The sequence below is a fragment of the Pseudomyrmex gracilis genome, unplaced genomic scaffold, assembly GCF_002006095.1.
Source record: "Pseudomyrmex gracilis isolate BER0280 unplaced genomic scaffold, ASM200609v1 scaffold_6, whole genome shotgun sequence".
Taxonomy (NCBI): domain Eukaryota; kingdom Metazoa; phylum Arthropoda; class Insecta; order Hymenoptera; family Formicidae; genus Pseudomyrmex; species Pseudomyrmex gracilis.
Window position 1 is genome coordinate 1023462 of NW_018020590.1, and position 26176 is coordinate 1049637.

General features: G+C 41.4%; 1 protein-coding gene across 2 annotated transcripts in view; it reads right to left on the reverse strand.

Annotated features, from left to right (window-relative positions):
* Positions 1–1331: 1331 nt before the first annotated feature.
* Positions 1332–26176, reverse strand: part of LOC109858186 (Down syndrome cell adhesion molecule-like protein Dscam2) — a 128808-nt gene continuing 103963 nt past the window's right edge. For both annotated transcript variants that reach the window (XM_020435216.1, XM_020435226.1), the window contains exons 9-26: positions 25064–25326; positions 22572–22733; positions 16847–17209; positions 12380–12685; positions 11519–11818; positions 10447–10578; positions 10137–10279; positions 9234–9397; positions 8428–8642; positions 6435–7022; positions 5599–5868; positions 4849–5303; positions 4484–4757; positions 4094–4252; positions 3762–3916; positions 2236–2455; positions 1705–1795; positions 1332–1614 (exon numbers count right to left, since the gene is read on the reverse strand). In XM_020435216.1, coding sequence (XP_020290805.1) covers positions 1350–1614; positions 1705–1795; positions 2236–2455; positions 3762–3916; positions 4094–4252; positions 4484–4757; positions 4849–5303; positions 5599–5868; positions 6435–7022; positions 8428–8642; positions 9234–9397; positions 10137–10279; positions 10447–10578; positions 11519–11818; positions 12380–12685; positions 16847–17209; positions 22572–22733; positions 25064–25326 — 4525 coding nt within the window. In that variant the 3' untranslated portion in view covers positions 1332–1349. The remainder of the gene's footprint in view (positions 1615–1704; positions 1796–2235; positions 2456–3761; positions 3917–4093; positions 4253–4483; positions 4758–4848; positions 5304–5598; positions 5869–6434; positions 7023–8427; positions 8643–9233; positions 9398–10136; positions 10280–10446; positions 10579–11518; positions 11819–12379; positions 12686–16846; positions 17210–22571; positions 22734–25063; positions 25327–26176) is intronic.

Consider the following 26176-nt stretch of genomic DNA (forward strand, 5'->3'; position numbering starts at 1 on the left):
GACTAGGTTTATGCTTGACATTTATCGCATAATAATCCCTGTTTAACAACATCTATTCAACGTTTTTTTTTTTTCCATAATAACTATTCAGCCTTACGACAAAAGTATCATGCGGCAAATGTCAGATGTAAACCTGCTACAATGCTTTGTCAGTCTCTCAGTATGTAAGATGAAACGACGAACGACGATCCGGCTCTACTGCATTATTTTTCGTTTCGCTCAAACATGCAACACTTTTTTGTGAAAGAGAAAAAGGATCAATGATGTGTGCCGAACGACTTTTGACTGTGCGATGAACGAATATTCAATGATTCGAATGATTGTGGAAGACAAGGGAAACGCTCGGAAGTCGCGTATTGCTCGCTTCGATATGCACATATAGTAGTAAGTGTCTTCACCGTATTTGGAGAACGGTTCGCGGGTATCTCGATTAATTTTAATTGTAAATTGTTTTTCACAGTCGTTGGTCGCTTCGTAATAGAACAAGATGGCAGTTACCATTAGATTTTTACAGCCTTTGCGCGCGTTTGCGCGTTATACTTTTGCTATCGTAATAATAATTAAAGGAGTGTATCGTGTGTATGTACGCGTGCACGTGTGTACGTGTTATGTACTTTGGCATCTGTGGCAAGTAATAATACATTGCCGGAGGGAAGAAATCTGAGGTGGATATAGATCACGCGCACATAGCGCCGCCATTTTAACTAACTAGGATTATTACACGGAGTGGAACAAACGTGGCAGTTTACGAATCGATACCGTGTTTCTGCCACAATATAGAACAAACAACAATGCAGCTCGACCTGTTCCGCTCAACTTACACTCGGACAATGCGAGATAAATTTCGAGATGAGCGCCGATCTCGTACCGCGGCGGCGATCGTTGCTCTGCAAGCGGAACCAAATGGCGGCTCATAGTCTCTCGTTAAACTTAACGTTACAATCACTCTGCCATGGTATGTTCTCGATCGTTTATCTAATCGTATTACATCCTAAGTACTTAAATTGATTTAAGGAATAATCTCAATGTATTGGTTTTTCGCAGAAAACCGAAAAACGCCCGTGATGGCAGTTTACAAGATATATCGTCTGATAGACATCTCAAAAATTGGCAATTTCTTATCGATGTAGGCCAGGAGCAGGACGAAGTAGCACGTCGAATTATTGTAATTCTTACAAATGGCTGACGATGCGCCAATCCGAATTAACGAAACGACGGACCGCGGCACTCGCATAAATTTTTGCGTGATGATTTTTTCCTTATTTTATCTTTTTTTTTCTTATTATTTTTTTGTAACTTTATGACGGGGTTTTTTTTTGCATGCGCATCTCGGAAGCTTTTACACGTATTTACACCGCGATTACGAAGTCACGGACGTTTCGTTGGCTGGTGTGACCGCGATCGAGATCGCACTCGGCCTCGCTTAGCTCAAACGCGTCGGAGAAACCCGAGGGTGGGTCCAGCTTGGGGACGAACAGGTTGTTTCCTGATCCGTCACGCTCCTGGTCCCGATTGGCACAGGAATTGCTCGACTGGTGCTTGGGATGGCCAAGCCCGGCGATTGGCCCGAAGTTGGCACGGGCCTCCTCGGTATGACGCGCCAGCTGTAACATCCTGAATGCAAAAAGATTTGTTTGTTATAATTTGCAGAATTGACGTAAAAATAATTAAATAAAAAAAATTAAATAAAATAATTGAACTTACTTGGGTCTTCCCCTTCCAGGAAACGATTTTCTCTCAAAAATCGGTGAGGGTTCTGTAGACGTGCTAGATTCTGGTCCATGGTACAGGAAGTCTGCAAGTAAACGTTCTATCATTGTTCCCTTGAATTCTTTATTCTTGACTCGCCCAACATAAATAATTAATTACAGTTTGCACTTGTTATCTCACAATGAGCACCTCGTCTATATTGCGCTGCGCATAACAACTTCATACAACAGGCAAGACTGCAACCAAGAAAGCTAAATATGTCACACATTTTGTCAGAAAAACATCAATTTTCCATGCTCGCGATATATCGAAGAGAACGAAAATGTCGAAAGTTGAAAGCAGAGAGGGGCGTAGCCAGGATCTTTGAAAATCTTGACTTCAATTTCTAACGAGGATTCATCGAACAAAAAAAAAAGAAGCACAACTTTCGCTCTATAGATTCAGAAGCTTTTCGCATTCCTATTGCTACACTCCTCTTGAAGAGAACAGAGACAAAAAGAGAGAGAAAGAGGTGAAAATGCATACTGTGGACGCGCGAGTCGGCCGCAGATGCCGAGTGGTGCGAATCGACGAGGTGATTGGAAGACTCGGTTCGGCTGCTGGTCCCGACTTCCGTGTCGCTGTCCGAGCCCAGGGTGTCGTACTCTTCCGACTCGGACTTGCCCTGACTGACCTTGTGCGCTTTGTGCAACGGCGCAGAGGACGAACGGCCTCCGCGCATCTTAGTGTACCGGTTGCAATCCGACTGCAATCAGACGGAATTGATTTCCATGAGATAGCGCACGTCGCGTATCCTCGCCGCATCTCGATCCCTTAGACCGGATCGCACGACATGACGTTTCGACCTGACCGAATCAATATTTCATCTATTCGAAGAGAATGGACGTACATCACGCTAAAGCAAAACGTTCACCGCGGATTCATCAATATTACACAAAAACAGACAGATTGCGAATAATATAAAAATATTTGATAGAAAATTGTTTCAAAAAAATTTACACATTTCTCTCTGTTTATGAGAAAAAGTTAAAACTATTTTGCTTGTATAATAAACAATTTTTTTAATTTATAAAAGATTTTTTAATGTATATGTATTTTTTACATAATTCAAATTTAATTAAATCAATTCAAATTTATTATAAATCAAGATTCATTCAAGAATTGTTTCATGAGAAAGTATAAAAAAAATTTGTTTTTTTTTCTGCATGTAATAATTATTTAGAATGGCTTGTCGATCATTTGTTTGGCTTTCTACTTAATTATGATAACGTAATGAATTTTTGTCACCATCTCTACAGAAACTCTATTCTACTTCGAACTAGGAGCCACGGGAGCGATGCGATGAATCATGAAAGAAGTCTTATGCTACAGCTAGCATAGCTACGGCGAGATTCGGCGAGTGACTTATATGCGTAAATGGCGAACAGCGTTCGATTTCGATAGTTCTACTCTGTTCTATAGTTGATATATCGCAATTTCTCGATTTGCAAAACCTGTTCGGGAATGGCTGCGAAACGACGCGAGATGGGACCAGCAGTCATGTAACGCGATGTAGCGTTGAGTTTTAATCACGATTTTGTGTGGACTATCAAAAAAAAAAGAAAAAAAAATGTAATAAAACGATTTCAGAAGAATTTGCATGCGAATCAAAATTCACAATTATACGTTTTTTCGCATTGATCGCGCGCTAGACGAGAAACTCACACCGAACATGCGAGTGCGAGTTGCCTAAATATCCACACAGTGGATCTAAGCTAAGGATTCCGATTGCGCCGTGATTTTGGTGCGATGATCAAAGTGTACATGCGATTATCGTAGGTGTAACAAAGCCGGGAACATATGAGGATGAATGGTAAAAGCAATGAGAGAGATATAGGCTCATGCCCAACGTTTCTCGCTGCACGTTTGTCGCTGGTTTTGATTTTTCTCATCTATCTCAAATATAAGATTTTTAAAGAGAATAAAACAACATTCAAATCTTAAGATACGCAAAGATAAAAAAACGTGCGGCGAGAACGCGACTCTAATGACAGTAGATCGGCGAACGATACCTCTCGTAACTGAAGGGTATCGGCAGTGGAGAGACGAGGATCGTGATAGACAAAGGTCTGAAGAGGCGCGGCAGAATTGCAGCGGCTGTCGCCTCCTGCAGGAACGCTTTCCTCCAGCTGGAACGTGGCGTACGGGTAGATATCTTCCGAATATTCTACAAGCATGTTTAATGGCGATTCGTTAATAGTGGTTTCGGGCCGCAATCGTTTGCCCCTCACGCGAATTCGATTTCTTCGTAGAGCCTTATTCTCGCTTTTCTTATCGCTATCGGTCGTTTGTCGGATAGATAGGGCTCGATTATCGATCTCACCGGCGCGTCTTTCTATCTCACCTGGTATTTTCTCTAGCGTGGCCATCTCGTGTATCGGCGAACGTAGCGGCTTACGTACGGTGGCGTAATACTGTTCGCGCTGCTCCATATTCTGCTTATTGTCTAAAGCGGCTGCGGTTTGAGCGTCATGCAAGCTCCCGATGTCGCCCATAAACGGACCTGGCAATTATGGATTTTGTAACTTTGTTTGAAACAATACTTGACTGTTCGAAAAGTTCGCGAGCTTTTGAATTTCATTAAAAACGTCACGTACTTTTCGAACAATCTAATACATTTTTTCTTCAGACTGATACTCAAAACTTGATCAATTTTATCAATTTGTTTCTATTTTTGTGAAAAACTTCTTTTATTATTTATTTATAGTTTAAATTAAAATACACGTAAACTTACGTTTGCGGAAACAATAAAAGACAGCGCCAGCTGCGGCAATAACTGCGAATGAGCTCAACACCAGCGGCACGATGAGCTTCAAGTCCGCATACACGGAAGTATGCTGCGGGATGTAATGATCTATCTCGATGCTGGACATGGTCGTGCTGATATGTAGCTGTAATGTTGTTATCTTGTACTCGGCCACCGACGAACCGGCGTTATTGTGTGCTCTTATCCGGATATCATAAGTGGTCCCCGGCTGCAACTCGCTTAGAGTGTATGTTTTTTGTACCTGGACAAATATCGAATTTGTTCGATGTTACATGTGCGCCTCTGCGACCTAGTCTTTATAAATAAAATTGAGGGAAAATTATTTTTGATACCTCTATGTTATTCGAGACCAACGTCCAAATGCCCTCGCCGCTTTTCTTGTACTCCAGTTCAAAGAACGTTATGGGACATCCTCCGTCATTCCACATGCTGAGATGGAGGGTGATCCACGAGACGTTGACGGTGACGAACTTGTCGCCGGTACCGGGCGAGTCGTCCGGTTTCGAGCCTTTTGTGGTCGCTTTGACGATCTCGCTGGGTCTGCCCATGCCGATGCGATTGTACGCCGTCAGGTACATCTGATAATCGTTGCCGCACCAGAGTCGCGACAGCACGAAGCTGCTTACTTTGTGCGATACTTTAAATTCTTCCCACTCGCCGGACTCGCGCTTGTAATGAAGAATGTAGCCACGAATCGGCGAGCCACCGTCGTCACCGTTCTTCCACTGCACGTTGATCGAATTACTGCTGGTGCTGGTCGCATGCAATAATGGCGCCGCAGGTGGGACTGGGTAAGACAAATATTGGTTTAAGAATCGTGCTCTTGTGGCACATTTCGACACTATACGCGTTGTAAGCTTTCCGAGAAGAAGATATTTTTCGGAGTGTTTTATTTTTTATTTTATATTATTTGAGAAATTCTTTTATGCCGAAATCACACACAGAGCGCTACATAAGCTGTTTTTTACGAAGCAAAAGAGGGAAAAATACTCGTCTCTTTTCTCTTTCTCTTTCTTATTTTAATAGAAAACATACGTACGTGGCGTTCGGTATGTCTTCAGCATTGAATAATAAAAATTCACCTTGCACCGTTAAACGGTGAGTTATTTGATCGGAACCATGACGATTTTCTACGTAGCAAGTGTAATTTCCGCTATCCTCTCTGTGAAGATCGATAATCTGCAAGGATCCGTCCGGATGGAGGGACACCCGGGCGGATGGCTTGACTATCTGGCCCCACTGCTTCCAGATAACCGAGGGCTCGGGTTTGCCTACGCTCTGGCAAGGTAGTGTCACATCCTGCTTCCACGGTACAACAAGTACCGTGCCGAAAGAATATATGGCGGCGCGTACTGCAATAAAGCATCGAGAGTATTGTTACTCATCGTAAGAACGCGATGCGACTCACACAGGTAATCGCACTCGTCAGTTAAGTCAGCTAAATCTCGAAGACGAAGTCTCTCAAGTTTTGCCGAGACGATTAAGAAAAAAATAAAAAAAAGTGCGCATCTCATTAACAAGCATAAATAACGCTTAGCATCTCGTTTATCAGCTAACTGTAGACAATTCACTTAGTGCAAGAAACGGAAATGTTTGTTCAATGGGCAAATTAACGGCACTTTGAAATGCAACTTTCACGAACTAGTCCAACTAGCGAGAAGCAACTTCAGCAACTCGCAGTTCTATGACTAAGAGCGCAAAGCGCTGTATATTTTCCACTTGTTTGCGCGCTTTCGTACAATCTTCTGAATATATTACAAGTCTCTTGACACACTTATTGTGTTCGACTGCAAATAATTTTTAACATGTGCACAATCTTTATAATATATTTTGAGATGAAAAAATTAATAAAAAGTATGATCTCCGACAAGTTTTTCACGAGACTTTAAATAAAAAGTAATTTAACTTAATTTTGTACCTTCGCTGGAAGGCGAGACGGTGACAGATGGGGTCTTTGAACCTTCGCCAACTTTGGTTACCGCCGCGATGGAGAACTCGTATTGAGTTCTCTTGTGCAAGTTCTCAGCGTGATAGCTGGTTTCGTGAGGCGGCAGGGCAAAATGGTGCCAATCAAGTCCCACTCCGCGAATGTGCACATTGTAGTGGGTAATATTGCCGTTACTCTTAAGCGGCGGCTGCCACGAGACGATGATGGACGTGGCCGAGCTAGCTACAGCTTTGATGCCAGCCGGCACTTCCGGAAGGTCCTCGGCGGTCACGCAATAAAGCGGCGTCGAGGCGACACCGTCACCAGCTCTCGTGGATGCTAAGACCTGAACTGAATAATTTGTGAACTTATCCAGGCCGTGAATGGTACACGTTAAGGCAGGTGTAATCTTCACATCTGGCTTTGTGGACTCAGCCAGCGCGTCCGTGTTCTCCCACATGACCTTGTAGCCCTTCAAAATTCCATTCAGGCTGGAATCGGGCGGAGAATCCCAGGAGACTTGCAAGGACGTAGACGTAAGCGCCGTGCAGCGCACGTCCTGCGGAGGAGCGCTCGGGACTGAAAATAATTTACGATTTTGTTTAGAGAGGAAAAAAGAAAAGATTATATATTAAAACTTTTCTCATACACAGAGAAATTAATTTTAAAATAACTAAAAAATGACATCAAATATGTATGTATATATAGTCGTTATCCACAGATTTTATAGAATACATTTTCTTGTGACATCTAAGTTAGAAAATAATCTTATCCGGCTTCAATAAATAATCTTCGAGAAATGTAAACGATACTTGTAGAACGCATCGCATTTAAAAAACGTCGATGGCATATTAATGGGCGACGTGACTATAGATACGCGTCGAATATTTTAAAAACTCGAACTCGAGTGGAAAGCAAAAGGATCTAGAATGATGTTTGCCCACGCGATCGAAAATATCAGAGTACATTTGGAAAGTTTTGCCGGTTCTACCATCCGGCGGGGCAAGGATAAGATTAAAGAAGTTATTTGTGAGAGCGCGCGCGAGTGCCGCATCTGAATTTATTATTTATACAACCGGAAGTCATGCGCGCGGCGGCCTCAGCGCGTAGTTGCTATTCATGGCGGAATTCGTGATAGGCTCACGCGGGGAGGCGTGAATATTATTCTTTTCATGAATTTTTGATGGTCTTCGTCGAATCGCGATACGAAAATAGACACCTAGACGAAAACTCCGCTTCTCCATCGAACGTTTGACCTCGAACATCGATCGCGCTGAAAATATGTTAATTTTCTTCGCGCTCGAAATACACGTGTATTGATGAACGACTCGTCTTAGATATTCATGATCCAAAATAAGATCAAATCGTGATGCCACTAAATGAATAGCATTAACAAAAAAGTTAATATAGAATTTCTGAAAATAATTTCTGAGTTAGAAATTTATTAGTGTCATCGTTTTCTTTCATTTACTGACAATTTATGAACTTTTCTCAGCTCACTTCATCAAGAATAATCTGAACTGCTTTTTGGTAGGTGTTTTAGAAATTCTCCTACCACATCGCGAAAGCGTCAAATTTCAATATTGTTGAATATTTTTTGAATATCAATATGTGTGATAATGTACGCAAGATTATTAGAGATCAATTAAGTGTAACAAAAAAGAAATACAATATCAATTTTTCAAATTTTAACGTTGATTTTCTCAAACACTATTCTGCATACGAAAAACAATTTATTCTACATTTTTTATTTAGTTTCTTAAAGGTAATTAGCCTTTCCGGTTGTACCGGAATATAATTATTGCGCCATGCTGTATTGTATAGAATTATATATTTAATATTTAAAATAATTGTATCGACGCATATATCAGTTTGCATTTTAAATAATACGAGTTCTGTGGTTGTGTCACAACTATGTTTGCGCTATATTTGTGACAAGAATTTAACGATATGGAAATAGACATCGGTTTTCACAGTTGCTTACCATCTTCGAGTGTGGATGCCACAACTTCTGGCGTCATGGGACCGGGACCGAGAGCGTTGAACGCTTGAACGACTACGCTGTAACGTGTGAACTTCTTCAAGTTCGTTAAGTGGTGCTGTCGTCCGGGCATGGACGTTCTTGCGAGACCCAGTGCGACGCTCGCCGTCGAGATCCGTCTTTCCACGGTTTTATACGTGTACTGCTCCGCCCCTAACCTGAGTTTCGCGATAATATAGTGTTCGTTACATCTAGCCAGTGTGATTAATTAGTTTCGCCGGAAGGGTGTCAAGTGTCTCCTTTTAACCTTCAAGTTAGAGCAAAGTTCAATAGGTGAACTTAATGTTAGTGACGAAAAATAAAGTAAAGCTGACGTAGACATGTATTAATGACACATTTAAAAAAAAGCAACGACATGAATTTTAATATACTTTTGTAATTAAAAACAATACTTATGAAATAAATAAAATAAAAGATATATATATATGTACATTGATATCAATATTCGCAAATAGTTTGCGACAAACAGAACGCGCTGAAGCGATGTAACGAAATGCAATCTCAAAACACGAACAAAAAAATCTCGTAAAGTTTTTTTCAGGGATTTGTCAGCGTTGCCGCTGGCGAATAAATGACTGACCCCGAGATAGCTCGTCGTTTATTAATGGCGCGTGAATTCCGCGATATCAGCTCGGAAACCAAAATCCAGAAAGTTGAAGTTCCAACTGAGGCTGTGTGTGAATAGAAAAACGAACTTCTATCTGTTGGGAGCGCGTCGTTAAAATAACGGCGTTGTTTTCGGTCGTTACCTGTGTTCCTTGTAGCCAACGTGATAACCAAGTATCTCGCCGTTCCATAAATCATGATCGGGCGGATCCCAAGTGACATTGAACTCGGTAGAACTGATGGGGTCTACTTTAAGGTTTCGCGGCGGCCCACCCGGCTTCTCCCCTTCCGTGGTCGCTTCCAAAATCTAAAAATATTGAAAGAAATTTCTTTGCAACTCGTCTACGACGAGTATTTGTATTTGTTCATTTTCACTACTTTCACTGTGTGTAAAATATTCTTTTTTTGACAATTAAAAATTAAATGGTTTTTTCAAATCTATTTCAATATTTTCAATATGAATTCAAACTACAGAAGAGCCATAAAATTAAAATTAATAAAAACTCTTGTAAAGCTCACGTAGAATCAAAACTCATTCGAAAAATAGAAATTAAAAGCGAGAGAAGTCCGACATTCGTGTTTTTTTAATCTTTTAAAGAGATTTTATAAAGACAGAATAAATTCGACTAGACGCGCCCGACAGTTTTGTTTTCTTTTTTCTTTTTTTTTATTTTAAAACGTCGCGACTGCTTCTTTAAGCGCGAATTCCAGCGCCGCGGAAAAAAGCGCAGGAAGGTCCGATACGCTCGAAAGAGCAGCGCGATTTAAATCCAGGCCAACGATGCGGTCGCACATCCGTCAGAAGAGGCGACGGAGAGAGAGATTCGTTTCGGAGTGAGATAGAGTATCTCTTTTTTTTTTCCCGCACGCGGCGAATATCGATCCACCTCGCTGGCCGACACACACCGGTGTCCCAATTGTTTTAATTCTCGCGCGAGAACGTGAGCCGACTGGAGCAGGCAAAGTGGTGCTGGCGCTGAAACGAACGTCGACGGAAAACGCAAGAGAGATTTGACTTGTAAATGCCTTTGGCGCGCGATACCTACGTCGCTCGCTTGACTCCGACCCAGCTCGTTGTCCGCGTACATTCGGAACTGGTAAGTGACCGCAGGACGCAGGCCGCTCACGTGGCCGTGAGCACGTGTGCCCGGCACCGTCGTGTGGAACGTTGTGTGGTCGTGCCACACTTCTGCAATTAGGCGATTATTTTATGTAACTTTAAAAAACATGAAATAAATCCAAAAACGTGCGTGTTTCTTTGGTACTTAAGACCGACAGATGAGTATATTTTGTAATCAAAGTGTATTTGATTCGATTGCCCTAATAAAGTCGATTGCAAAATATGATTACGCTTACCCGATTCGGTTTTGTATTCGATTATGTACTGAGTTATCGGACTGTTTCCGTCTTGGCTGGTGGTCCAACCCAGATTGATGTGACGACTACCTTTCTCAATCACGTGAAGATTTCGTGGAAAGTCGGGAGGCTCTGCACCCAAACGAATACAATTTCATGATAAACTTTCCCGTAATAATTCACAAAATTTGATAACATTAAAGAAAATTATGTTAATCGTAAAAATGATATTAGTATAAATGATGATTGTAAAGAAGACTTTGAACACATTTGTAATATTTATCTATCGACTGTTAATGTACTTTTTATACATTTTATCTACTTATTTCCTAAAAGTTTAGGATTTATTTGCTACGATATATCACGAAAAATTTGACGTAATTTGACGTTATGCAATTCTCAAATCGTTTTAGTCATATTTGAGTCCGGTCGTGTCCTCTATTAAAATTCGCAGTGTGAAATTAGAGTTCGGTAATTAGTTGGAAATTTTCGCCTAATTCCGTCAGCGTCAGCGCGTCCGACGGAATAATTTTCAGTTACGGTACGATTGTTCACGTCCCCACGTTATGCATATTTCACGGGTTATCCGGCGCAATACGTCCGCTGGAAGCGTATCTCATTTTGGAGAACACGTAGAGAGCCGCGAGCTGCCGGCTCATCTGTCTCGCGGCGTGTGCGTACTTGCGCGAACGTACATTAAATTAAATGGACGCGAGCACGTTGTCGAGTATCTGTATACATTACGATAATTACATTCAAGCGGAATAGCGTTACGCACAAACATATGACTGACCAAAACTGCCGAAGGCATTCATTGTTATACAGCTCGCATTGCAATAACTCCATGTGTGCACACGACTGATAATATCCCCCCATTTCCGGGAAAAAAACAAGCAATTATAAACGTTCCGTTACAAGTTTTTTGTGTGTTTTTGTTATTATTTTTTGACACGCAGGTGTTTTCTAAAATTTTACTTATTTCTCGGAAATTCCTATAATTTGATATAAATAATTTATGATTTTTTTCTTAAAATCTCAACAACAAATGTTTATTAATAATAACTTCACGTACCTTGTATGTAAAGATGAATTGTCATTTCGTCGCGACCGTAACCGTTAGATGCGACGCAAAAGTATCTTCCGCTGTCTTCGCGACTGGTACTGACGAAGCTGAGAATACTAACGGCACCATCTGTGGTATTCTCTTCCTTTAGAGTGTAACGATAATCAGGAAGCTTTGGATCCAATTGAGATCCGGCTTTCTTCCAGGCTATCTTTAAGGGATGGTCGCCTTTTGCTTCGCAGCGCAACGAAGCGTTCGAGCCTAATCTGGCAGTTTGATTGCGATGCTTTTCCACAAAATGTGCGGGAACTGCGTCAAGAAACGGTCCATATGTGATGTCGATGCAAGTTGTTCAAAGTAGCACAGTAAGTACAAAGTAGTAATATTTCTGAATGCGCGCGGTTGCAAAATCAGATATTTTTGTTGATTTTACGTTTTTAACAACAAAGTAATAGAGAAGAGAAAATCGATCAGACCGAAGAAAGGAAACATATTAATAATAATGTAGATGCAAACGACAGACAAAAATAATCACCAATTAATAAAAAATCAATTCCTTTTATAAGAAAATTCGAGAGAGACAGAAAGAGATATTTTACTCTTTCAAAGCTTTTAGCGCAAAGCGTTTTTCAGTGACTGCAATTTACAACGGAAAATGCACTACGTATCTATTATAAAAAATTACATTTCTCATTATTAAAATTTCTTCTATAACAGCGTAACGCCAGAGACAAAAGAGACCATTGTCACATTGCAAGAGAGAAATATATATATATTTTTTACTTGTTTATTCTACTAATAAAATGATAAAATTTCTTTAAAACAGCACTTAATTATATAAAATTAAATATATTACGCAAATATGTGTACCGTTGACGGTGAGATACACGACTTTACTGAGTCCAGCTCCGATGCCGTTTACAGCTTCGCACAGATAGAAACCCTCGTGGTCCTCCTGCACACGGCCGAACACCAGCGAGCCGTTGGAGTGTATCCTCAGATCTTGCATGTGCTCGTGGCTCGCTATGTCGTGATAATTGCCGGGCTTCTTGCCGCTGCCGCGCCTCCACGTGACCAACGGCGGCGGAAATCCGTCGGCGTGACAATGCAGACTCAATCGCGGCATCCCTTCCGACGCACGAGCGTCCTGAGGCTCCACCACCCAGCGTGGCGGCACTGATCCATAATGTGCGATCATTAATCGATTGCCAGAGATCTCGACATGCGGCGGCCGACTATAGCGACGCGGTCCGGAAGTCGCGCGATCGATCATGCTAATCGCAAATAAAATAACAAAATCGCATTTTTCATCAAAGAAAATTTCGAACGAAACATTCCAATTATTACAACAAGATTATTTTACTTGCTAATTTGATTCTTTTTGGCATAAAAAAAAAGTCTATCTATTTTTGTCAACTTGAGAAAATCGAAGTTTATCGAAAAAGTTTACTTCTGAGTTCTTGAGTTTTGAATAATTTCTGATTCTAATTCTCGACCACGTTTTATCCAGTAAATTTACGTAGAAAACGGAGACGCTCTCTCCCGGACATCGTCGCGCATTTCTCTACCCTAAGCTCTTACTGCGCCGAGGCAAGAGCGAAAAGTTTCCGAGGAGAGGATTGGCCTACTGCAACTTTCTACTTCAGCTGCCGCGAGAGTAAAGAGAAATAGGATTTGAAAGCGCGCACGCGCGCGCGAGAGGAAAGTGCTCTCTCAGGGGTTGCGGATAAACGGCGCGAAACTTTTGCTGATAAAAATTACTGACTGTCCGCCAAACGCATTGGCGGATTGCCTCCTCTTTGTCTCTCTGCCTCGCGCGCAACGTGACAGAAACGGGAAGAGACACATACACACACACTGAGAAAGAGAGACCGAGAGGAAGACTAAGTTAAGGAAGAACAAGGGGAGACAAGTGCAAGAGAAAAAGAAAGAGAGAGAAATGACTGTGCTAAACGTGCGCGCGGTGGAAAGAATTTCCCAGCGACGACAAAACGGTAAAACAATATCGACGATAAACAGCGCGCGATAACCACAGAGAACAAAACGACACACGTAATATGTATCGATAAATCGGTGCTGTGCGAATCCAATACCATACACGAATGTGCACGATCAATTGTTGCGTACAAATATATGCACAAAGTGCGCAAAATGCGCGTTCCACCCGATCCGAACGTTTGCGCACCGAATTATTCGCACGCTCATTTGCATAAAGCGTCGTGTATTTATGCGTTTGCAAGCAATTATCGTTCGATTGTGATTAATAATTGAAGAGTTGAGCGGGACGAAGGATACACATCATATTGTTATGGAAGAGATTATTATGTGAGAAAATTTATTTTCTTTTTATAGAAAAGCGCTAACAAAAATTCCGTAAAATAATTGAAATAGTTGTAACAATAGATTTTTATTTATTTTATTTAAAAATAATATCCAAAACATATATATGTAAAGACACTTTGCCTAACAACAAAATATATATTTTTATTATAATCCAATTGTTGCATTCGTTACTTCTGTAATTGTCTTACATATATGTGTATTTTTAACATCTAAACTGATTCTTGATTAGTTTAAATAAAATAAGAAAAAGTAGAAATCCAGTACATGTAACTTCACTTCGATCACTCCTTTTTCTTCCGCTCTCGGTAGCGATTTCGTATTTGGGAAGCAGTACTTTCGGCAAACGTTCGGATCGAATAAGACGGTTTTTATTCGTTTCGGTGCAAGGCGGGATAAATATAGGTAGCATATGTATTTTTAGCGATATGAGAGAGCAAGATAAAAAAAAAAAAAAAAAAAAAAAAAAAAAAAAAAAAAAAAAAAAAAAAAAAAAAAAACGAAAAGAAAAGAAACAAGATGAGAAGAAAAAACGAGGAATGCGAACGTCGTATCGGGGAGATAGTCAGTGTTGCCAAGGAATTAAAGGTGCTCGGAGGACCAAATAAGAGAAAAAAATAACTTGAAAAACGTGTCAGTGCAGATATGCGTGTGCTGGGTGAAATGAACGTGACTCGGTGCTCCAAATTGAACTACGAGATTGCTGCTGCTGCTGTTGCTGCTGCTGCTGGTGCTGCTGCTTGCTCGTCTAACTCGCTGTGTGGCTCAAGACGAAATTGGTGCTATATGTGCGAAGCCGAATTTCGTCAAGTTGCCTCGCATTGGCCCTCGCATGCAGTACACTTTTCATTCCAGGTTACTGCGATCGCGTTGAATCGCGACACACGCTCAAAATTCTATTTCTCGTGCTTTTTGTACATTTTTTCATACTTTTTCTTCTTTTTTTTTTTTAATTCCATTATATCTTTACATTTAATTCTGCGATTTCTAACGTCGTACTACCAATTGATAAATTAATAGAGTGTTGTTTTTTTTTCAATTTCTTAAAAAATAATATTTAAAATTTTTTCAATAATATATCAAAAAATATTGAAGAAAAATGTATTGTTGTTTCGCCGCGCTTCCTCTTAGTCTCGACTATCAAAGCGTCGGGCACTTCTGCGTTTGACACCGGTGAAATTAATGCGTCCGACGCAGAGAAAGAGAGAGAGTGTATCTGTGTGTATGTGTGTATATGTGTATGCGCGATCGCAGTACTTATCTACTTAATTATCGCGATAAAAGACGGATAAGAGAGAGGTGCGAGTTGGACGGTGCGCTCGTGTGGTAGATACATATCTAGATAGAAAAAATATACATCGTGACCGTAAGGGAGGTGAAATAACGCTATATTATGCTGTGCTCAAGTGCGATGGTGCAACGACGGTTTGGCTGGCTGGGCGGCTGCTGCTGCTGCTGCTGCTGCGTCCTTTCGCGCGCGTATCGTCTCAAAAAAAAAAAAAAAAGAACCGTAGAGCTGCGTTTATCCGAACTGTGCTGCTGCTCGTTTCTATCCGGATGGCGAATTGTCTGCCGTGTATTTCTCGTGAATATCCGGCTAGCGCGTGCGCCACGCGATATGCTTGTATAAAAAAATTCCGCACACGGCTCTCGTGAATTTTAATGGGAAAATTTCGCGTAGAATATTATTCCGAAATATTTCACTTGATTTTATCGTAAAAAAATTAGAAAATAAGTACTGAAATATATAGATATTAAAAGAAATGAGTAAGCACGTGTATTACGTACACGTAAAACTTGAATTATATCGAAATTTCTGACAATACTGTTCAGATCAAATTCCCGCAATCTCTCTCACATGTTCTGCGGGAGTTCATACATTTCAGTTAATTACACGTCACCCAACAACAGTTAACGATCGCGATTATCACATCGCCAGCAAGCGATATGAGCTCTATTGTTGTATAGACGTCCGCGATCGATTCGATTTTTGCTATCATTAGCAGCTCCATACATGGCTAACAACAACGTATATATAGTATGAGCGAAGGTTTCATTTGGCGCGGTGTACGTGCCATAATTCACGGAACGGATATTATTTTCGATCAAAAAGCTGGACTGTGTTCAAATTCCGCGCGCGCGAGCAAGCGAACGCGCGGTTCGATGTTCTCATCGCGATAACCGGATATCCGCTCGGAGCAAAACCCGAGCGCAGCCCCGAGTGCGATTCTCGCATCATGCTACTTTCCGATGGACAGACGGACGGACGTTTGCTGCGGGGGCTGCTGCTGCTGCTGCGGCTGCGGCTGCGCTTACGTGACGACGATGCAACAATCCCGAATGAATGAATGTATCGGAGGGTGACGCGCACATCACAATTGGAAGCTCGCATTTTTCATACATCTCTTTTATCTATCTAATCGCCAGGAAATTAATTTTCATCGCTGTGATTTATTGCTCATTTTCACGTGTATCGCGTGTATTAAAAGTTCAGTTAATCCCAGAAGACGCGATGTCAGTTGTACGATCAGAGACATCATGAGAGTATAAAAAATTTACCGGACTTTATGTCTACATTAGAATATTATTATTACGTTAAGATAAGTAATATAACTAGAAAGTTTGCAGCGAGATACATAAAGTTGTACCGTTTATGTTAATTATACTCAGATTTAGACATTTAAGTTTCGCGCGCACACTTTCTCATTTGTCGAGATAATTTGAAAGTTGAAATTACGCTCCGCGCGCATAAATGGCACAATTTAATTTTACTGTGTTTTAAAGTAACTTATCTGTAATTATATATCTTTCTATCTTATAACCCTCCAAGTTCATTCACTTCCGCGCCGTCGCATCGTCGCGAAAACAGTGGTGCGCTGCCAAATGCAAAATAGTGCAGACGTGAGAAAAATAGAGAAAAAAGAAAACAAAAACACAGACTCGGTGCGACTTTCTTTTCCGCGGGTGCGATAATTTGTTGCGGTCTCTTTACTTTACCACGAACGATCAACTCGGCCGTCCAAACGACCTCGGCCACCGAATTGCGCGCCAGACAAGTATAGTTGCCGGTGTGCGCGGCGGTGACGCGCTCGATAACTATGGCGCTGGAATGGGCGTCAATGTTGGTTACGCGCAGCCCCGGGGGTGTCTGCGAGTGCTGTCGGGGATCGTTAACTGCCGCGGCGGCTGCGGCTGAGCCGTAGGCGGCGGCCGACGTGCCGGAGGCGGAAATCGGCTCGCCGTCCTTCGACCAGATGATCGTGAACGGCGGATCGCCCTTCTCGACCATGCAGGTCACCTGAGCGCGCAGGCCCTCCGACAGGTCCTTTTTAAAGCTAAAGGGAGCTATCGTAGGCGGAACTGCACAAAAAGAGAGAAAGAGAGACCTGTGATTGTGTGTGGGTTGTGTTGAACGTGATGTGCGTGTGTGTATGTACGTCCGAGTAACGAGAGTTGATTCAGCATTCCGGATTCTTAGCTTCCTTCTCCTGCTGCTGTGTGATCGAGGCCTGTCACGAGCGCTCCTTTACCCCGAAGAGCCACCTGAAAAGTCTGGACAACTTTTCCGTTAAGCTATAGATGCACGTCGCAAGTCGATGAGAATCGCGAGAGTCAGCTCGCGCGAGGCTAAGCAAGCAAGCTGGCTGTATTTGCATACGGCCGACTCGACATCCTGCGGCGTAAAACTTATTCATCGCCGTTCACCAAATACCGCACGCTTCTGGTCTGACGAAACTGTTGAGGCAGTAGTTTGACCCACTAGTTTCGCGAACCAGTTAACAACAGCGGATTCCCGTGATCAAGAATGTGCACGCGTCAGGAATCAAATACATTTCCCAAAGTTTCTTTTATAACAAATTGCTGTTACATTAATCTTCCAATTGAACTCGCAAAGACTTGTAGGAAAACCATAAAAAAATCAGTCACTTTCATGGCAATATATGACGTATCGTTTGTTGTGTAGTGTCGTAAAGTGTATTTTTGTATTGGAAATAAAATAATATTGAATTGAGAAGACAGAGACGGAACTAAAATGATGCAGCAAGAAATATTCAGTTATCGTCGAATGGCAAGCAGTTGTCGATTCACGCTATGAATATGTACGTGTATTAAATTACACGCGAAGAAAGCGCGCGCGCGCGCGCGCGTTTTCATGTTAGACATCTTATCTTCGTTTTCGAATACAAATGAAAATTTTCCAAACGCGAATAACCGTGTTTATTTGTTTTCTGCTGTCATTTTATCAAACACTACGCGGATCGGGAGAACAGGATTGTGACGTCTTTCGTGTCAGCGATGATGAAAAAGGGATGTTATACCTCGCGCGATATATGGTATCATATAAAACTACACACATCTCCGACTTTACGAAAACGAGGTGCGTCTTTCTCCAGTGTTTCGAAGCTCGTGTATTTTGCGAAATACACACAGCGACGAAAACAATCAAGCGGAGCGAAAGGCGAAGAAGGGATTCCCTCTTCATCCCCCGCTTCGTTGACTTTTCAACGGGCGGATGAGGGAGAACGAGGAATATGCACGGATAGGATACACGTCGCGACGAGCGTAATGCCGCGAAACGACAATAATAACTTGCTTCGTTGCATCGTGTGATACGTATATGGATGCATTCGGGAGAGCACGGGAACCCCGGGGGTATTAGAACAGAGCGCGGCGGTTGTTTGAGAATAATTGAGGAACCGCGGCAGGGAACTAGATAGCGCAACGTAACGTGAGTAATGCCCAAAGAGGTCTGTCGTGTGTGCATGTACATACGTATGTACTCGGTGCACGGAGATACATACGTACATACATAAACGTTCGTGTACAAAAGGGGGAGAGAGTCGGGGGAGAACGAGAAGGAGGACAGAAGGTGGCACGACGGGAGTTCTAGGGGGTGCTCGGGCGAGGCAACAAAGAAGCTCTTGTACGAGACATTGCGTTGATAAATTTTGTCGCATAGTTTGGCCAAGTGAAGCGAGACGCGCGCTCCAATTCTCCCTCTCTGTGAAGATAATTTGGCGGTCGACGTTCCTTAATTGGCGGCCGACGTTATTGAGAGCGAGCACGTGACGTTAAATCGCGGTTGCTCGGGTGATTCCTTCGCGATTGAAACGGCGAATGTAACTGATTGCAAACATTTGCGATCTCGTGCGAAGCATTAAATTGATATTTTTTATATGCACAATCTCGTGTAAAAGTAGAAAGTAGCGCGGCTTTTCGTCTTCTTCAAGTCTGAAGTCGCGGGATAAATTAAAGTAAATACTAACTTCGGACGGCGCAACTGCTCGCGGGTTAATTTTGTTCTACGTATAATATATGGGAGTGCAAAATAAATAATACGCCGCGCAGGCGACGAGAATAAAGAACAATGTGTTCTCTGTTTGTTCTTTGCTCGTCGACAGACGAGAAATGCGGAAATCACCCTTGGGCGACATGTTCGTACGTACGTTCGCTCGTCGTCGCCGACGGAAGCTACGCTCGTCGTTTCGCTTGCAGCGATTTACTCATCGAAAGAAGGAGCGCTTTTAATGCACGCGCAACCCTTCTTCTTGGAAAGGAAATATAAACGCGCCAGGCTGGAGGATATTCCGTTGACGTGGGGTTGTGATCCACGTGACATATGAACGACAAGTGTGCATGTGGCGTGTACACACACTCTCGTTCATTATTTTTTAACCTTTGAACGATGGATATCTTTGCCTCTATTTTCATGCTTCGTTTATAATAAAATGATGGCTGAAATGTAATCGCAAAAAGAATCGCGAGAATTGATCGCATAATATTCGCTAGAGCTTTTTTCTTCTTTTTTTTATCGCGTTAAATCTCATTTCAATCAAATATCGTCTCTTTCGTGCGGGAAAAAGATCATTCCGACGTCAAGAGAAGTTCGCGCGCGGGAATATCCACTTTTATTATTTTTTTTTTTTTTTTTTTTATCGCAGATACGAGATGGTTATTTTTTCCATCGCAGATTGATCTCCTTCACGCTTTGTATGCGCGACTATAAGTGGTCTCGATTGACAAGAGTCGCGCGTCGATTAATAGCGACCTCATCGCCCTTTTCATCCATTTTTCCTGCTGCGGTGCGCTCACCGCGGGGACCGCCAATGGAAACGCACGCAGCCACCGAGTACGCGAGAGGGCCAGAGCTTTTAGCGGATTAAACCCTCGAGCAAAAGGACCGAGTGCATTCGCTAAGAAAATAAAACCGTTCGAATATGGAAATTGGTTTTCGAAAAGTCAGGTGTCTCATCTCGATATTTGGATCGATATCAAAAAGCAACCTCTTCGCGAAATATAGATTAACTTCTGTGTAAGAAGAAAAGGAGTTGTTCTTCCAACTGTAAGATGAAAAATCAGAGATAGAAAGAATTCAGTCTACGGGACAAGATTTATAGATCGCGTTTCTTTTTTGTTTTTACGTTGAGATCTGGGATTGGGAGTTAGTAGGACATGAGTTTCTGGCATCTCACGGTGTTAGGCTGCGTACCATGCACCAGGAGGGATGCCGTGCGTGACGTCTTGGCGGCATCGTTGCTCGCCACGCACGTATAGTTGCCATTATGCGCGGTCGACGCGCTCTGTATCCTTAATGCGAGATCGAACTCGCCGATATGATGCGTGGCGGCTTCCCGCGGCTTCAACGGCCTGCCGTCCTTCAGCCAGGTGATCTTCAGCGGCGAATCGCCCTCGCTGATCGCGCAGGTCACGTGTACCCGCGCACCCGCCTGGATATTGTCGGGAAAGCTAAACGGATCGATTTTAGGCGGTACTGCAAATTACAGGAAGCACACGAGAGTTTATTTCACATCGCAACGAATTGTCGTCATCATCGTTGTCGTCATCGTTTGCGATCATTGCTGTCATTTTGGTCGGAAAGATTTTCGAGTCGAGAGAAGAAAGGACCTTGAAGTGCTCTTCTTTTGACAATAAAAACAAACAGACCGTTATTTATTATGCAGAATCTCGATATTTTGCAAGCGGAAGAAACAACGCTTGTACATTCAGTGGTTAAAGAACGTTGGATTGCTTCCAAGTCATATAATAGCATTAGTCTACTTCCTTTTCTAGAACTGTTTATACTTTATTTGTGATCTTTACAAAGAAACGTCGCAAGTCGACTTAAGTCTAATTTAAATGTGTTGTAAATTACACAATTTCAGAAGACATTTTTTTATACGCTAAACTTGCGACAATTTCCTCGTTAAAGTAATTTTAATTTTTTCGAGAATTATGAGATGATTAGCACAGACAATTGTAACATCACATAAACTCAGAATTTATAACAGAACAGATTATTTTTCGATCCCGATATTCTTTCGACTCAAAGAGTTTGGGTTACACGAATGGGTTTTGAAAACAGGAAAAAACGCGATCTCTAAGTTTCTCGATAATCGCATACATGACCTACCTGCATATTTGTTCGATGTTATAGCAGCATAAAACTTATGCATCTGGAATTGTCATTAATTCAAGAGAAATGATGAAGAAATGTTATTATCGAGAGAACTAAATTATACGATCTAGTTAGTGCCACGTGCGAACACGTGTGTCAATTTGTTGGATACAATACTCAAAAATCGAGTCAGATAATTCAGAAGAGCAACAGTGTCCTAATTGTTCGAAAAAGACATTTCAGTATACTTTACTTGCTTGTATATAATCTGATTAGTACCACGTCAAAAGAAGAAAGAGCGAGAAAAACGAGAATTTAAAATAAAATTTTCGAACGGCAATAAAATAAAATGTATTGTGCGAGTACACCAAGAGTAAAACGCAACACAGAAAATTCCTTCTCGAAATAATTTATTTCTTGAAATATCTCACTTCAAGAAAGAAGTCTTATAGCCAAATGGACAAGTACGAGAGTCTTTCTTGGAAAGAAAATGAAGAGGTCGGGATTTCTTTTTAAATCATAGAAAGTTCCCCGTACTCTCCATCATGCACGTGGTGGAGAGGAGTCTCCCATCTCGATCTCGGAAATAAAACTCGCGTACTTGTGGTTCTTCTCTTCATCTTTTCTATATTATACACGTGGGAACGCGCTATATTATACGCGCGAAGCGCTACAAATTTTTCGACGACGATTGTCGGCGGTGTGACATATATCGAGGAGAAAATTGTCATGCTTCGATACGCGAGATAAAAATCCACATTCGATAAAACGTCCACAATTCCGCTCAAGGCTATCAATTTAAAATTCTCTTGCGAAGAAAGATGTCTCTACGTTTTTCATCGATGTACATATATATATTCCGAGTTCTATCATCAACTATTCCGTGTCCCGAAATGATGTATGACAAGTGATACATATCCATCATTTTTCTATAAATTGATATAATTGATGTCTAATTATTTATAAATTTCAAGTTAGATTTTAGAACAACAGTCTGTAAAAAAATGTTCATCGACAAACGACGAACGGAAAATCCGGAGCTTTCGCGTTTAACGACGCGCGGCAAATGTACGAGAGATGTGAATTGTCAAGCGATTTCTTCCGATAAATCCGGATTCTTCATCGTAAAGGCACTCCGTTGTGAGTACACTTTGTAGTGGCGCAAATCGCTTTTGAGAGGTTGCGGAAAATCTCGATAGAACAGATCGTTGTCGCAATCGCGTGGGACACTGTTGCTCCAATTTAAACGGATAAGATCTTCGTGTATGGAGACGAAAAGGAAAGAAGATATGGGAACACATTGCATGCAAAAACGAGAAACTTTACCTTTGACTTCTATGTGAATCGTCTGCGAGTCGGAGCGACCTTGTTTGTTCTTCGCGGTGCACGTGTATGCGCCACGATCAGTGCTGCTGTCAACGCGATGAAGCACCAATGTTCCATTAGGGAACACATCTTGACGGCGACTGGTCGGTAATATTTGACCATCTGCGAGAAGAAAGCGGCACTATTTCGTACATACATGATTTCTTTTAAATAAAGACCAGAAGGTGACATGCACATATAAAATCTCCTACTTAATCCAAGACTTCTGGCCAAAGTGTCTTTTTCGATTTTTTTGAAATTTTACAAGAGAGAATAACGGATTATTCCGATATACAAAATGCAAGTTGAGCATCCGATATGGATTTTCGAATTTAATTCGAATTATAATTTATATATTACGTGTATTAATAATTCATGTTATGTATATTAATTTACACGTTATAAAAATATTTTGCACGTGTATCCAGCAATTTAGTTCTTAATACTGGCTGTATTAATTCTCTTGTATAGTAAAATATTTTTATAATATATATATATATATATATATTAAAGTGCACACATGTACGATATTTGTAATTAATTTTATATTTTACAATAATATATGGAATTTCCATTAGTGTCACTTTTTTAGAGTATCAGTTATTTTAAAATAAATATAAAATATAGAGAAAAATAAAGTAACAAACAACAGTTTAAGTTAATATATTATAATAAGATATATGCAAAAGTGAATGATATAATATGCAATCACTGGAACATTGTTTATCAGTTTATTAGCAAGTTTTAATCAAACGTGGAAAATCACGATCTCTGGGCGAAGGCCAGATGATATTTAAGTTTAAATTATGCATCTGCTTTTCGCACCACACGCGCCACACGATTCGCGCGACCGTAGCATTGTGGAAATGTGGTTTTCCACTGATTTCGCACCACATTGGCAACGTCACAACGGTGCAATCGAGTGTTCAATCCGTTTTCATAGCCGGTGACCGACTTTGAAATTGTTGTACACGTTGCCCTTCGTATTCCGCGGTTTATTTTCGAATGTAGGAAGTAACTCATAAGATAACACCATGCAACAGTTTTAAATAACACAATTTATAATTGTAAATATAAGATACAAAACATAATCGTAACATATACAATACAATTATATTAATACATAAAATCATATAAAATTTAACATACAATGTACAAAACAATTAAATAACATGCATTACATAAGTATAATGTAGTGTAAAAATAGGACAAAAAATATTAATTGAAAAAATATTGAAGGACTATTTTTTTTAATACATGTATACATAGTTTCGTAGATCCTTAAAAAGTACTATGCACAAAGTGCTTAATGGACCAAATGGCCGTGGGGGATGGCGAGCGGTTGGCGTCGCGTGTCGTCGCGACGTTGTCGGGGGTTGGGGCGGGAAGTTGGCGCAGATCGTTTCAAACTTCCCCGAAGTCGAGTTCATCATTACGAGAAGGAACGCTCGAAGTTCGCCTCGGGACGGCCTCGACCTCGGTCGAAATAAAAGGATTTCTCACCCCTCTTTTGATATTGCGCGTCACCTTCTTTTCGCCGCGGGATGTGAAAAGGCCGAGAAAACCAACTCGCCTATTCGCTTTCCCCGAGAGATTTCTCAAAGCAAGAAAATTTCCCGAAGCACGACTTTTCAGCGGTCGAAGACGCGTCCGCTAACTTATTTACGCGTCCTTTGCAGCATCCCGAATATTTTAATCTGCGCGCGAGTATTTATTTCCGTCGTTCGGTCTAGAAAAATAGATGACGCCGGCACACAAAAGTCGGCGAATTTTGTTAAAGCAAAAACCGCGAGTTTATTTTGGTCGTGATTTGCTTGATAAAGCATAGAAGTTTCGAGTGTTGACGTATAAATGTACATGAAAAATGTCTGCGCCACATAAATGTGAAATATTGACAGATATTAAGAGAACAACCAAATTGCAATCCGCAAGAGAGATAATGCTCGTGCATTTCAATCTTAGCCAAAACGTTGCAACAGTTACACGAAATATGACATGTAACGTACAAAAAAAAAAAATATTTTTATAAGCCGAGAAATATATGTCGGTACATATTGCTTTATGGAACAAGATTCTATACAATGTCAAAGTTGAGTTTTAATATCGAAAGAACCGAATAATTCAATTTCGCGATAGAGACGTAAATTCGTGGAAAATCTCCAAGTATTGGTGGAAGTATCGGCTAAAAGCGAGTAACAAAATAGTAAAGCAAAAAAATGCTCGATAAAAGAGTCGTGTTGCAAAATCTCATCTCCTTCCAAACTACTTATGTCAGTGGTTTTCAATCTACGTTACACGCTTTTCTTTTATTGGAAAAAATACGTGAAAATAATTCAATAAATAATTTAATATAATAATTACATACGCACAACTTAAAATTGAAAAAAATTTGAATTTCTTGAAATATAAAAACGAGTATGGGGAAAACAACCGATTGATACAATGTGGCGAACCTTTTTCCCAGGTGATACTGGCGATCGGAAAACCTGCGACGGGACACTTGATGATGGTCGTCTCACCGGCCACGGCGGCGAGGTTGCCCATCGGCCGCACATGAGGCAGCCCGTAAATATTGAGCCGGGCCGCGTGATGCGCCTTTGCAACGCGATTCACCGCCGAGCATCTGTACTCGCCGCCGTCCTCCACTCGGACGGCGCTTATGTTCACGTGGGATATCACGTCGCCGTGCACCGTCACGTACTGGCCTATCATGAATCTGCAAACACAAATCGCCGCGGTTTTAGGTACAAATTTACTCAACCCGTCGACCAAGGTTTTTGTTTGCTATCTGTTTTTTCGCAAAATTGCGAGAAAAAAACAGAGTATCAACTACGAGGAACGATTGATAAGTATCCGAAACAATGCATAGATAGTGAAAGTGAGGTCACATTGCTGTTATTGTTGACAAATTTCACTAATATTAGATATGTAACACAGGATAAAATTGTATGAAAATAAAATTTTGTAAACAGAAACATTTGTTTCTGGTCGCGCAAAATAAATGTTTTTTACTTGTTTCATTTCTCTCCTCTCTCTCTCTCTCTCTCTCTCTCCTCTCCTCTCTCACGCTGATTTCTCTTTATAGAAAATTATTACCATCGCGATTTGCTTCCGGCAACATACATATATAAATCATCTGCCAATGAACCAGATAGAGACGCGGAATTATACTCCGTCGCCGGTTATGCTGCGACTTATGTGAGCGTCCGTTAAATCCATCGTTCGGAATCCGGTCGGCTTTTAAAAACGTCCAGACTGAACAGCGTGATTGGTAATTTTCCTCTCAATTGGTTCAGAGAATCGAAGCCCGCGGGGGCCTATCGAGGCTCTCCCACAGGATCTGCCTCCGTCGGATGGAAACTCCACACCGATTTCCCGACGATCTCGTGTAATACTCCGGGGTTAATAACCGCGAATAATCCTCGTGTACACCGTCCGTCAATTTTTGGTGCCATAAACTTTCGTCGGACGAAAGAACGAGAGTAAAACGGTCGGTGGATCGAAATTCGAGATTGCATTGCGTTTTTTTCTTTGTCTCTTGAAGAGATGTCGCGCGCAAAAAGAAC